This window comes from Salvelinus sp. IW2-2015, unplaced genomic scaffold, assembly GCF_002910315.2.
Source record: "Salvelinus sp. IW2-2015 unplaced genomic scaffold, ASM291031v2 Un_scaffold3759, whole genome shotgun sequence".
NCBI lineage: Eukaryota > Metazoa > Chordata > Actinopteri > Salmoniformes > Salmonidae > Salvelinus > Salvelinus sp. IW2-2015.
Genome location: NW_019945033.1, coordinates 22,865 through 36,546, shown reverse-complemented (window position 1 = coordinate 36,546; position 13,682 = coordinate 22,865). Strand labels below are relative to the sequence as shown.

The following is a 13,682-nucleotide window of genomic DNA, read 5'->3' as shown; positions in this document are numbered from 1 at the left end:
TCAGAAGCCGTTCTGGTCAATCAGTAAGCCGCTAGGAGCACGTCGTCAGTCAGAGCCGCCAGAGCGCCAGCCAGTCATTGGAGCCGCCCTTAGTCAGGCCGTCCGTTCCAGTCAGGAGCCGCTAGAGCCGCTTCCGTCAGTTCAGGAGCCGCCAGAGCCGTACGTCAGTCAGGAAGCTCTGCCAGAGCCGCCAGCCATCAGGAGCTGCCAGAGCGCCAGCAGCCAGGAGCTGTCAGAGCGCCAGCCAGTCAGGTCTGTCAGAGCCGCAGCGCAGTCCATTGATGCGCCGCCAGTCATGACTCGCCCTACAGTCATGAGCTCGCTCCACACGTCATGAGCTGCCCTCCAGTCATGAGTGCCTTCCAGTCATGAGGCCGCCAAGCAGAGCTGGCCAGTCATGACTGCCCTCCAGTCATGAGCTGCCCTACAGTCATGACGCGCCATCATGAGCTGCCCGCAGTCATGAGCTGCCCTCCAGTCATGAGCTGCCCTCCAGTCATGAGCTGCCCTCAGTCATGAGGCTGCCTCCAAGTCATGAGCTGCCCTCCAGTCATAGCTGCCATATATCTGAGCTGCAATAGTCCGGAGCTGCATCTAGTCCGAGGCAACCTCAGCCCAGACGCCTGTCCGAGCTGCCCTTCAGTCCGGAGTGCCCCTCTGTCCTGAGCTACCCTTCTGTCCTGAGCTACCCCTCGTCCTGAGCTAACCTCTGTCCTAGCTACTCTCTGTCCGAGCTACCTCTCTGTCCTGAGCTCCCTCTGTCTAGCTACCTCTCTGTCCTGAGCTACCCCTCTGTCCTGAGCTCCCTCTCTGTCCTGAGCTACCTCTCTGTCCTGAGCTACCTCCTGTCTGCTCTTCTCTGTCCTGGGCTACCTCTGTCCTGAGTGCTCTCCAAATATTTGGGGCCTTGGTGAGGTTCTTAGGACCAGGTCGTGGGCCGAGGGTCGCCACTCAAGGACGCTAAGGAGGGGGACAAAGACAATGGTGGAGTGGTGTCCTCGTCCCGCCGGAGCGCCACCGCGGACAGATGCCCACCCAGACCCTCCCTCTGAGTTTTAGGGTGCGCGGAAGTTCGCACCTTGCAGGGAGGGGGGGGTACTGTAACGTCCTGGACCGGTTTTCATTGTTTTTGTATCTGTTAGTAGTGGTCAGGGGCAGTGAGTTGGGTGGGCATTCTATGTTGTGTGTCTAGTTTGTCTGTTCCTGTTGCGTGTCTGTTTGTGCCACACGGGAGTCCTTTTGTTATTTTTGTATAGTGTATTGTTTTCATGTTCATTAATCATGGAAAATTACCACGCTGCACATTGGTCCTCTGCATCCTTCTCGCCTCTCCTCGTCTGAGAGAGGAGGAGCGACTTAGACTGCCGTTAACAAGCAGCAGGATGTTTGCTTGTTGATTTAAATTTAGAGAGAGACAACATTAATAATACCATCAATAATACAATAATAAATTAAATCAGTCACCAGTCTGTAATGCATTATGAAACATTAACATATTACTCCCCAGTCAGTTAAGCAGAATAAATTATTATAATTTAAAACTTAAACAGTCCTTCAATACTGTAGGCATTAAAAACAGACGTAATATTAATATCCTCTGTGTTATTTCTAGATTCAGATTGAAGCTTCTGTGATTTGCCAACGTGAACTCAAATCTAATCTAAAGAAGAAGTTTCAATTGTGTATTTGAGGGGATCCGCTAAACAAGGAAACCCAACACTTCTCAATAAGATCTACACAGAGCTCTATATCACAGAGGGTGGACAGGAGAGGTCAATAATGAACATGTTTTAAGCTGAGACAGATTGAGACAACAACCAGGAAAACAAGCAAGACCAGAGACTGCCAATCAAATGTAACGACATCTTCAAACCCTTAACTGGACAGACAAACTTATCAGAACTGTGCTACAAAAGAGTCGCTGGCATTGGAAAAACAGTCTCTGTGCAGAAGTTTCATTCTGGCACGGGCTGAAGCGAAAAGCAAATCAGGATGGTCCAATTTGTATTTTCATTCCCTTTTCGGGAGCTGAATTTGATTGAAAGAGGACAAACACACTTTCATTGAACTTTCTCAATCACTTCTCAATGGAACACAAAGAATCAAAATCTCCAACTACGACAAGTACAAAGTGCTGTTCATCTTTGATGGTCGGATGAGTGCCGACTGCCCTAGACTTCCAGAAGAACAAGATTTTGTTGGGACGTCACAGAGTCAACCTCAGTGGATGTTTCTGCTGGACAAATCTCGTCAAGGGAAATCTGCTTCCCTCTGCTCTCCTCTGGAATTAACTCCCGACCTGCCAGCAGCCAATAAGATCCCTTCAGGGTGTGTTGACCCAGGCTGACAGAGGTACGAAGGGTTCAGTGACCCACAGAAGGAGGAGAGTACTTCAGGAAGAGATTCAGTGATGAGGACCTGGCCAGCAGAATCATCTCACACATAAAAAACATCAAGGAGCCTCCACATCATGTGCCACATTCAGTCTTCTGCTTGGATTTCTGCAAACAGTTCCTTGAAACACTTGCTGAACATTAAGAGAGAAGAAGATGCCCAGACTCTGACTGAGATGTACACACACCTTGTGGAGTTTCGATACAAACAGAAGGGAATGAAAAGTATCGTTGGGAAAGGGAAGAGACAGGTCTTTTTCACACTCGGGAATAAAGAGAGCATTCTGTCACTGGAAAACTGTTCTTTTCAGCAGCTTGTGAAAGGCAATCTGATTTTCCTTATGAAAAAGACCTGAAAGAGGCTTGCATTGATGTCAATGAAGCCTCAGTATACTCAGGTATTGTTGCACACAGATCTTTAAAGAGGAATTGGGCTGTACCAGACAAGGTGTACTGGCTTTTGTTCAAATCTGGAGCATTCAGGAGGTTCTGGCCTGCTGTATATGTGTTCCTCTCATTTCATCAACAACAAAGAGAATCTTAATGGCCGAACCGCAAATCAACTCCAGGGAACCTTTCTGCGCTGTTCAGAGACAAGCCTTAAATTTTAATGTCTACAAGAATGCTGTTGGATAAAGCCTTACAAAGTGAGACGGGGAAACCTGGACCTTTTTCCTCCGTTCCTTCCTGGGCCTCTCACTGAGTCCAATCAGAAGCACTTACAAGGTCTATGACAAAGGACAAGAAGTCTCCAGCCACTGTCAGACCCCACTGAACACGTCAGAGTTACTGTCTCTCCAGTGTATGCAGGGTTTGGTGTTATGGTCAGTGTAGTTTTGGGCAGCGCTGTGAGAATAGAGCATGATTTAAACATCTGGATACATGATTAGCAACATCCATTGGGTAGAGCTGTGGAAACACAGTTATATATGAAGACAAATGCAGTCAGAGCACAAATCTCTCCAACGTATGATCTTGTCACGTTCCTGACCTGTTTTCTGTTGTTTTGTATGTGTTTAGTTGGTCAGGACGTGAGCTGGGTGGGAATTCTATGTTGTGTGTCTAGTTTGTCTGTTTCTATGTCCAGCCTAATATGGTTCTCAATCAGAGGCAGATGGTAATCGTTGTCCCTGATTGAGAATCATATATAGGAGGCTTGTTTTGTGTTGGGATTTTGTGGGTGTTTGTTTCCTGTCTCTGTGATTGTCTGCACCAGATAGGTCTGTCTCGGTTTTTGCACATTTTGTTATTTTGTATGTTTGTAATGTTTCACTTGTTCTTTATTAAACATGTTGAACACTAGCCGCGCTGCACTTTGGTCCAATCCTTGCTACTCCTCTTCGGATGAAGAGATGGAGGAAAGCCGTTACAGATCTTACTTCTTTAGGTAGTACTGTAACTATTTATTTCCCATTCATACTGACACACAGACCACATCTACATGATTGACTCAATATAAATTGTGTCCATTTGTTTGATTAAATAAACACCAGTGACATTAATGTAGAGTGATGTCAAGTGGTTATGGACAAGGAGGCACTGATGTGAATGAGAGAAGATGATATACCTGTTACTGTCAGTCTGACTGCATCACTCCACTCAGAATGCTTCTTCTGATCAATATGTTTACCCAGACACCTGTAGTCACCATTGTCTAAAATCTTAACCTCACTGATCTCATATTCATGCTTCCTACTGATTGAGTCTACATCATCCTTGCGCCATGTGTATTTCCAATCAGTGACTTCTCCCCTCTTTATGTTACATCTGAGAGTGACAGATGTACAATCTCTATCGCACACTGCCTTTTCCCACCTGGACAAAGGGAACACCTACGTGAGAATGCTATTCATTGACTACAACTCAGCGTTCAACACCATAGTACCCTCAAAGCTCACCACTAAGCTAAGGATCCTGGGACTAAACACCTCCCTCTGCAACTGGATCCTGGACTTCCTGACGGGCCGCTCCCATGTGGTGAAGGTAGGTAGCAACACATCTGCCATGCTAATCCTCAACACTGGAGCCCCTCAGGGGTGCGTGCTCAGTTCCCTCCTGTACTCCCTGTTCACCCACAACTGCGTGGCCAGGCACTACTCCAACACCATCATTAATTTTGCAGACGACACAACAGTGGTAGGCCTGATCACCGACAACGACGAGTCAGCCCATAGGGAGGTCAGAGACCTGGCCGGGTGGTACCAGAATAACAACCTATCCCTCAACGTAACCAAGACTAAGGAGATGATTGTGTACTACAGGAAAATGAGTACCGAGCACACCCCCATTCTCATCGACGGGGCTGTAGTGGAGCAGGTTGAGAGCTTCAAGTTTCTTAGTATCCACATCACCAACAAACCAGAATGGTCCAAACACACCAAGACAGTCGTGAAGAGGCCACGACAAGCCTATTCCCCCTCAGGAAACTAAAACTATTTGGCATGGGTCTTCAGATCCTCAAAAGGTTCTACAGCTGCATCATCAAGAGCATCCTGACTGGTTGAATCACTGACTGGTACGGCAACTGCTCGGCCTCCAACCGCAAGCACTACAGAGGGTAGTGCGTACGGCCCAGTACATCACTGGGGCTAAGCTGCTTGCCATCCAGGACCTCTACACCAGGCGGTGTCAGAGGAAGGCCCTAAAAATTGTCAAAGACCCAACCACACAGACTTTCTCTCTACTACCGCATCGCAAGCGGTACCGGAAGCCAATCTAGACAAAAAGCTTCTCAACAGTTTTACCCCAAAGCCATAAGACTCCTGAACAGGTAATCAAATGCTACCCGACTATTGCATTGTCCCCCCCCCCCAACCCTCCTTTACGCTGCTGCTACTCTCGTTTATCATATATGCATAGTCACTTTAACTATATTTCATGTACATACTACCTCAATTAGCCCGACTAACCGGTGCCCCTGCACATTGGCGCCTGGACAATATGCATTGTGACCCCCACCACCCACCCGCCAACCCATATTTTATTGCTACTGCTACTCTCGTTTATCATATATGCATAGTCACTTTTAACTATACTTCATTTACCCATACTACCTCAATTAGCCCGACTAACCGGTGCCCCTGCACATTGGCTGCCTGGACAATATGCATTGTGACCCGCCACCCACCACCCGCCAACCCCTTTTTTATGCTACTGCTACTCTCTGTTTATCACATCTGCATAGTTACTTTAACCATAGCTACATGTACATACTACCTCAATCAGCCCTACTAACCGGTGCCTGTATATAGCCTCGCTACTGTTATAGCCTCACAACTGTATATAGCCTCGGTATTGTTATTTTTCACTGTCTTTTTTACTGTTGTTTTTATTTCTTCACTTATGTATTGTTCACCTAATACCTTTTTTTTACTTAAAAATTGCACTGTTGTTTAGAGCCTGTAAGTAGGCATTTCACTGTAGGTTGTATTCGGCACACGTGACAAATACACGTTGATTTGATTTGACTCTCCACTGAATATCTGGGAGGATGTGGGGTATATGGTCAGAACAGCCTTTGCCTTTCCTGCACAAAATAAAACCAGCATGATACAATTGTTTTTTTGAGACACTCAAAACTAAAAATATGTCTCGTCAAAATAAGCTTTAAAAATCACAAAAAAAAACATTTGAGGAAGCATTAAGAAATGGAGGCTTGATCAAGTGTACAAATATTTACCATCATCATCTTCAGAGTKTCCAGAGTAGATGTGTGTACTCAGCACTACAACACAGAAAGTCACATTGTCCAATATTCGCTTGAAATAAATAATAACCTGCCATAATCATGTTACTGATTACCAAATTCATTCTGTACTTTATTTTAAAGCTGCAATCTATGATTTCTACACACATTTTTTATCATTAAATTAGTCGTAGGCATTTATTCTTGAAGAGTATAACTTTGAACTCCCTCAAAACTGTCTTATCCCATCATAAACGGAAATATATGGTTATTTTATGACAATTATTGTAAACARTGTAGATGAATGAATTTCCTTAGCCCCATCCCTCAGCCATATACCTTAAAAAGTGTCAGGGTGGCCATTTTGTGGTAGTTTGAATTACGGACGGCAGCTTTAAATGGCCGCTGACTTCCCATGTTCTGCACACAGAGAGTGTACAGAGACCAAAAACACCACAACACCACTCATTAATCTCTTAACACAGTTTACTATAACTGTAGCGAAGGAACCCTCAACCATTTACAATAATCACAACTTGATAATACAACACATCCAACAAATATTGGATTTTATATTCATTGTCATTGACAACACATTTTGCAACCACTGAGTTAGCACCACTCTTTAGTTCCTGAGTAATGACTTGGTTAAATGCACACCACCACACGAACCAGGTCTGCATGGCACCGGCTATACAAGCTCAGGTTCTCACAGAGATGCAACATCTATGTAGGGTGGTCACTTTCTTACTTCATATCTAAACCATATTTGCTGATATTTCCTTTGAGTTCCATTTACTAATATTTTCTCAATAAGGGCTAAAACACCAAAAACAAACCTAAAGCGTGAAACTGTCTTCATTTTGATTAATGTCTTATTCCCTTTTCCTTTAAATTCTTAGTAAACCAGGTAATTAGTGTTCATAAACAAACACACTAACTCAGTACTTACATAGTAGCAAACAGTGCAAGGTGTGCTCCATTCTGTCCCCACAGACAAGTGACTTTCTCTACAACTACAGTCCTTCTAACAAACCCCTTTACTTCCTATATGATGACAGTCTGCTTAGATCACACCACTTCACTCTGAGATCACACCTCTTCACCGTACACAGAAAAACAGAGAGAAAGATTCTTGAGAAATTTAAAAATAGATAGATAAGTAAGTGTAGGCCTCCCCTCAAACCTCTGCTCAGTTGTCAGGTGGCAAGCCAAGCCAGCTAACATCAGTGTGCACAATGGAAAATGGACATCTCCAGCCACCCCCACTTCTCAACTCACTCTCTCTCACACACACACACACACACACACACACACACACACACACACACACACACACACACACACACACACACACACACACACACACACACACACACACTATAATATATAGTTTATATTATATGTTTCTCAGGCTCATGCTACAACCTGATTAAAAGCTGTAGTGACCAACAACTCCATTTCTCTGCAGTCGGTAAACACAGTGTAACCAAACAACGTCATCATCAGTTGCCACATTTATGGTGCATATACTGTATGACATACTTCATATTCTATGTATAAAACATGTTCGTGTCCAATAAAGGAAATAGTTAGCTAACAATATTCAAAATCCATAGAAATACATTAATCATCATCATYGCAGAGTTGCACATAAAGTGTACTCCAGTCTAAGCCTCTGGCAAGTCTTCAGGACCCCTACAGTTCCTGTGGCTGTGACACGAATGGGGCTTTGACAGAATTAGAAAGGTACAGATGCATAAAGAGAAACAGAAAAAATAGCATCTGATGTCATGTTCATCTCTATACAAACTCCTGTTACTGTAAAAGTAAATGGACACATCAACACTTTGGTCTTTCTGTGGGTGGGAGAGAGAAATAAACTATAGTAAAGATCTGAGGAATGAGTTTTGTGGATGAAAACATATTTGTGCAAAAAGTGAAGTCAATATTGCATTAATCATACCTGGTCATGTTGACATGTTCAGTACAGTCTTTAATGACACTAAGAGAGGTGTCAAAGGTTTGACGTCATGGCATGTTTATCATTTGGTTTATGTTRTAGCTATTTGGAGGTCAACTGCATGTAGATGTTCTTGAGTTACAGTCTGTCAACTGTTCAAAGTAATAACCCAGGAAAGTAGTGATCACAGTGATAGATATAAAAGAGATAAATTAATGAGTGAACTACAGAATATGTATGCTGCAAGAACATTGTCATTCTTCTTTCTGAAAAGGACATAAATCCCTACACAACTTTTCATGTGTACTCATCAGCCCAACAACTAGGTTTTCACAGGTTTTTGCATATGACTACAGCCATTTCTCTATTTGACTCTCTCTGATCACAGCGGGAAAAGACAGCTTCACAGAGTGCCTTCCTTCACAAACCCACACTGCTAAAGACGAAGACAGCAAACCATGACCACTCAACTATGACATACAGGTGACCTAATGTGAAGTTCCTCAGCCTTTTAATTTCATTCACTGTGCATTGCAAAAAGTCAAACTTAACCAATTGCTTAATTAGCGTTATTATGCCAATTGAGTGGACTTAAAAATGACAAGAATTTGAGCCAAAGTGTTAGTATTTAATCAACAAACTCTGCTTGAAGTCAGTTGTATTTGAACAAGCTTGTTGAGTGAAATATAAAATTAATGTTTGCTCAAAACAACTCAAAACGACACCAATCATCATCATTATCATTATTCCAGCATGATCTCTTGCAGGTTGATTTTCAGAATGGTTTGTTTCAATACCTGTGTATTTGTTTGTACTATGACTGGTTGATTAATCTTATGCTCCACAAAAATAGATAACATGAAACAGCTTGGCTGTTAAATATTTGCATCTCTCCTTTATTTTTATGATTACACTACACAAACATAGTTGACATACATTTTTCTAAACTAATCCAATCTGTTAGTAGTTGGACTTATTTCACACATTACCTATATGTTTGTTCCAGTTTATATGATTTAGGTAGTCTCAATAATCAATATTCCCTACCAAGGCAGTCATTCTGAATGCAGGTTGCGTGTGACGGAAAGTTAAAATAGTTGGATATCCTAACTTTGGCTGGATTCCAATAGAAAGTATACATCACTTTGCAAGCCAGCATAATTCGACTTGGAGACTTGATGTGGCCTGTCGACCAGGAGTTTCAGACCAGTGTGTTAGGGTGTCGGCGCCCAGGGGCTTTATGATATATGTAATGTGTTGTCATAATGAGTTTAATTTTAAAGATAACATTTTCATTTAGACATTCACTTGGTGAAGGCTACAGTGCAGAAAAAAAACTTAGTACAACAATCATACAATTCACTCCAAATGCAAGGCATTCAAGGTTGGCAAATAATTATTTTTGATTCTCTGAACAACATCTTTTTTAGAACGAACTGAATTCCATCTGGTTATTGGGACAGACATGAATGCCATTTTGGACATGCGGACAAATCAAGCAAGACCATCTACAATCAACACGCAACCAAGGCTCTCCAGCGTATACTCTCTGATTACAACCTCATTGATGCCTGGCGAGCACATAATCCTAACGCAAAAGAGTACATCAACCTCACTAATCAATGTCATACTAGAATCTACAAAATGTTTCTTTCATCTTGAAAATAGAAATTCGACATATGAGCTTGTCTGATCATCACGCCTTGTGCTGCCTATTACACATTTCAGAATCTTCTAATTGTAACTAGGCGCTCAAAGAAATGCATAAGGACTTAAGATATACAGTATATATGAGAATCAACAAAGGGAGAAGGAAATAAAAATAAGAAAATAGTGTAGGTTGTGATGAAATTAAACAGCAACATCTCAGCCAATCTACAGAATATACACGTGTAAGATGCAGAGGGTTTTATATCTATGAAATGCCCAGCTTATGACCACATCCTCCAGGGTGTCTTCTGGGCCTCCAAATGTGGTCTTGTCATACAGAGTCTGCGGCTACATGTGACAGACAACCAAGAAGAAACTGTTTCAGCATCAAGAAAGGTATAGACTATTCTCAAAGTAGACTACATACTATTCCATTCAATCACAGACATTTTACCATCATGACCATTTATATCTTACCTTGTTCAATCTTGGGATAATCAGATCATTGACCGTTTCATAGATGGATATTGGGTTTACCTGACTATTTGATCTTGTCTGGAATAAAAAAAAAAGATACATAATAACGACAATGCATACTTACATCTCTAATTCTTGTGTTGATCATAACATCAGCATATATTGCGTCAGTTAGATCTGCTGTGTTTTATAAGAACAAAATATCAACCAATCAGAAACATTTTATACAGGATATCAACAAACATACCCAGGAATTAATGAGGGGTCTCACTCTTTTTCTAATTTCCAGAAAATCCCCCCCAAAATCATATCAGCTGAAGAATACTTCTTGAACCACCTGAATTGTCACTTTAAGTATAGTGGAGGCCCCTRAGCTGTACATACCTGTGTTACTTCGGCCCCTGCAGTAGCACACTGCCACAGCTACAGTGAGGATCAGCACCACAGCACCTCCCACTGATACTCCGATGTAGATGGTATACCACGCCAGTCCTGTCACATATTCTACAAAACACATGATTAGACTATACAATATGATAAAGACAAAATGGCTCTATATCATATACATCCAATGTAATCACATGAATTAGATATTATATTTGACAACATAAGCGTATAAGCACAGTGAAAAGTGTATAGAAGGGATTATTATGATATCTAGGTACCTGGGGTGGTTGTGTCATTTCTACACTTTACTGTCTCAAAGGCAGTTTTCCAACTGACCAGGTTGGAGGCGTTGCACTTTACACTGATGTTTCTCTCTGCTGGTGAGAGAGAGAAGTGAATCTGCTGGGCGTCCCCGTAGATCTCATTGTCTCTCTCCCAGGTGTAGGTAATGTTGGGGTAGCAGGACACGTTGCACACCAGCCGTACCGTACAGGAGTGGTTGGCCAATAGCTTGATGTCTGTCTGGATCGCCACCTTGGATATAGGCTCTGACCAACCAGGAGAGAGATCGAGACCACCAGGAGAAAGACTTGAAAATGTTATGGATATTTAACAAAGCATGGTGAGTAAGGTCAGTATAAAAGCACAAAATCTATGATATAGTTTAAAGATCATCAGCCATGGTTATGGATATTAATAAGAATGATATCAAAACAGGATGCAAAAATGGTGATAACAGCCTACCGTGGACCTTCAGAATGATGGTCTTACTGTCAATCTGACCTTTGTCCCCTTCGCCTGTAAGTAGAAAATCCCCTGAGTCTTGCAGTGTCAGTTCTCTGACTGTTAAACTGAAGTTTTTGTTGTTCATCTTTAGTCTCCCCTCGAACTGGGATCCAGGTGAATATATAACTTCTGAGTTGAATTCTGCAATATCCTTTCCCATATACTTCCACTCCAAGGATTTCAAATGTCCATTCTCTAAGCCTGCCAGCAGCTCCACGGAGTCCCCCACTCTCTTGTTGATGATCAGAGGAACACCCACATCTGAAACACACAAATGCACACGTTATTCTGACAWCAATCAATGGTTGCACACTATATTACAATGATCTTATTACTGTGTAATTATTCATGTGGTACGATGTAGCAAGTGTTGTAATTACTTRTTGTTACACTGTAATACTTGTTACAGTGTGCCTACATGAATAATTACACAATAATAAACTGCAATGCAGAGTCTTACCTAATCAATAATGTATTTGGTTTTATATAGCACATTTCCAGGTTTCATTTATGCTGTATGTGGCACTTCACATATTTTCACACAGGGTCTTAAGATCTGTTACGTTCTAGAAGCACTGCAACAGCTGCTGTCCCAACCACACCATCGCCACACATTCAAAACTGCAGAGTAGGTACATCATGTTATGTTCCTGAATATAGGTATTATGTAGGTGTTATCAAACAGTAATAAAGCAAATGTTTTGAGATATCCAACCAATCACTGATGACTAGGCCTTCTTACAGTCAACACACACCATGTAACGACCAACAACGAAGTTAGAGAAAGCTGATGGTTTTCCTTACTTTATCATGCAAGCAAGCACATTCAATAGATCCTGTTTGGGGATGAATCTACCCTCTTGGTTTCACATTAGAATAAGGAGACCGTTGAAAAGACTCTAAGCAGCCAACTGACTAAAGTCAGTAAGTGGTTATCCATTTAGGCAAGACAGAATGTATCCTGTTTGGTTCCAAACACAAAGTGAACAACTCTTCCAACTTCTCGGTCAAGTTTAATGGTGTAGCGGTGAAGGAAAAATGCTCTGTTACATTCATTGGGATGTGAATTGGGACCAACACATGACATGCGAACTTGTGGCTCTGAAGGCCATTGGGAATGTTCACTCCAGGACCAAGTTCCTGGCAAAGGTAGCCAAGTTCCTGGATAGAGAGACTATGAGGACCCTGGCAACATCTCTGATACAGGGCCACTATGACTATGMTTGTATCTCATGGTTCAGTGGCATAACAAAAAATCTGAAGGACAAACTTCCAACGGCCCAAAACAAACTAAAGGGCCAGTTTCCAGTTGATCTGGTGGTGGTGCAGATTAAACTGTTGATGGTTTTTAAAGAGATACATGACCTTTCCCCCAGTTACCTGTCTGGTTATTTTAATGTCATTACAGACTCTCATAGCATCACACCAGAGCCAGTGTTGCCAATATGAGACCACAGCTCTATAGGAGCATGGCTGGAAAAAGCTCTTTACTTAACACTGGTGCAGAGGAATGGAATGGTGTACCAAACCATATAAAACCTATCAATACACTAGGGAGTTTTAAGATAAATCTTAAGAAATGGTTTACGTGCAAAATGCTTTAAAACTGTGCAAGTATAATTGTTTCAATGAACGTTACTTGGTAATCTATTTTATTCCTTTTACGNCTTAAGAAATGGTTTACGTGCAAAATGCTTTAAAACTGTGCAAGTATAATTGTTTCAATGAACGTTACTTGGTAATCTATTTTATTCCTTTTACGGGTTCCTCTCTATTCATGAGATGTATTTGAGATGTATTTTGTTTTCATGTTATCTTGTGTACACTGTATTTTTGTTTTATTGTATATTCAAGAGGACCACAATGGGGATACGTTTTTAAACTTGTTTGTGTCATCCTCGTTGATGGTTGTACTGTGTTTAAAATGTTGAAATAAATAAGAATAGTTACAGAACTTACCATAGTGGAGGTTGGAGAGTAGGAGAAGTAGTATTCCCTGTTTGGAGAAGCAGGAGATGGGACCACCAGACATCTCTTTAAGGCGTTGGCTGTTTCCTCTGGCTGTATGTCCTTATCTATCACTGTCACTGGTAGCTAGCAGTTGACTAACCAAAACACACAGAGAAGATAGAGTAGAGGTGAAGAAAGATAAGAGCCTTGCTTTTGAGGGCTGCTGTTCTATTTAATTATTACTGTGTGTTAGTTGAAAAGGAAGTCACATTCTATAGTTGCTCTCTGAAAATACCCCTTCACTCAGCTTGAGCGTTAGACTATGAGGTGTGGGTGTGTTTGCTGTCTGGTGGTGGTTTTGGAGCCTGTGTTTTCTAACTGCTGCTGGTTG

General features: G+C 42.0%; 1 protein-coding gene and 1 pseudogene across 1 annotated transcript; both read right to left on the bottom strand.

Annotated features, from left to right (window-relative positions):
- LOC139026027 (basement membrane-specific heparan sulfate proteoglycan core protein-like) overlaps positions 1–2,435 on the bottom strand; it is a 5,652-nt pseudogene extending 3,217 nt beyond the window's left edge.
- A 6,591-nt stretch (positions 2,436–9,026) lies between these two features.
- On the bottom strand, positions 9,027–13,598 carry LOC112076446 (SLAM family member 8-like). The gene is made up of 7 exons (XM_070441321.1): positions 13,301–13,598; positions 11,300–11,602; positions 10,834–11,103; positions 10,553–10,672; positions 10,293–10,348; positions 10,169–10,246; positions 9,027–10,039 (listed from the first exon to the last, which is right to left on the bottom strand). The coding sequence occupies exons 1-7, from the start codon at positions 13,371–13,373 to the stop codon at positions 9,917–9,919; spliced, it is 1,023 nt and encodes a 340-aa protein (XP_070297422.1). The 5' UTR covers positions 13,374–13,598; the 3' UTR covers positions 9,027–9,916.
- Between the last annotated feature and the right edge of the window lie 84 nt (positions 13,599–13,682).

Bases quoted from the DNA above. Each gene is read 5' to 3' on its own strand.
- LOC112076446 (XM_070441321.1), bottom strand. From the start codon at position 13,373: ATGTCTGGTGGTCCCATCTCCTGCTTCTCCAAACAGGGAATACTACTT. The intron at 11,603-13,300 runs GTAAGTTCTGTA...TGTGTGTTTCAG, and splicing joins ACTCTCCAACCTCCACTATG to ATGTGGGTGTTCCTCTGATC. The intron at 10,040-10,168 runs GTAAGATATAAA...TGTCACATGTAG, and splicing joins TTATCCCAAGATTGAACAAG to CCGCAGACTCTGTATGACAA.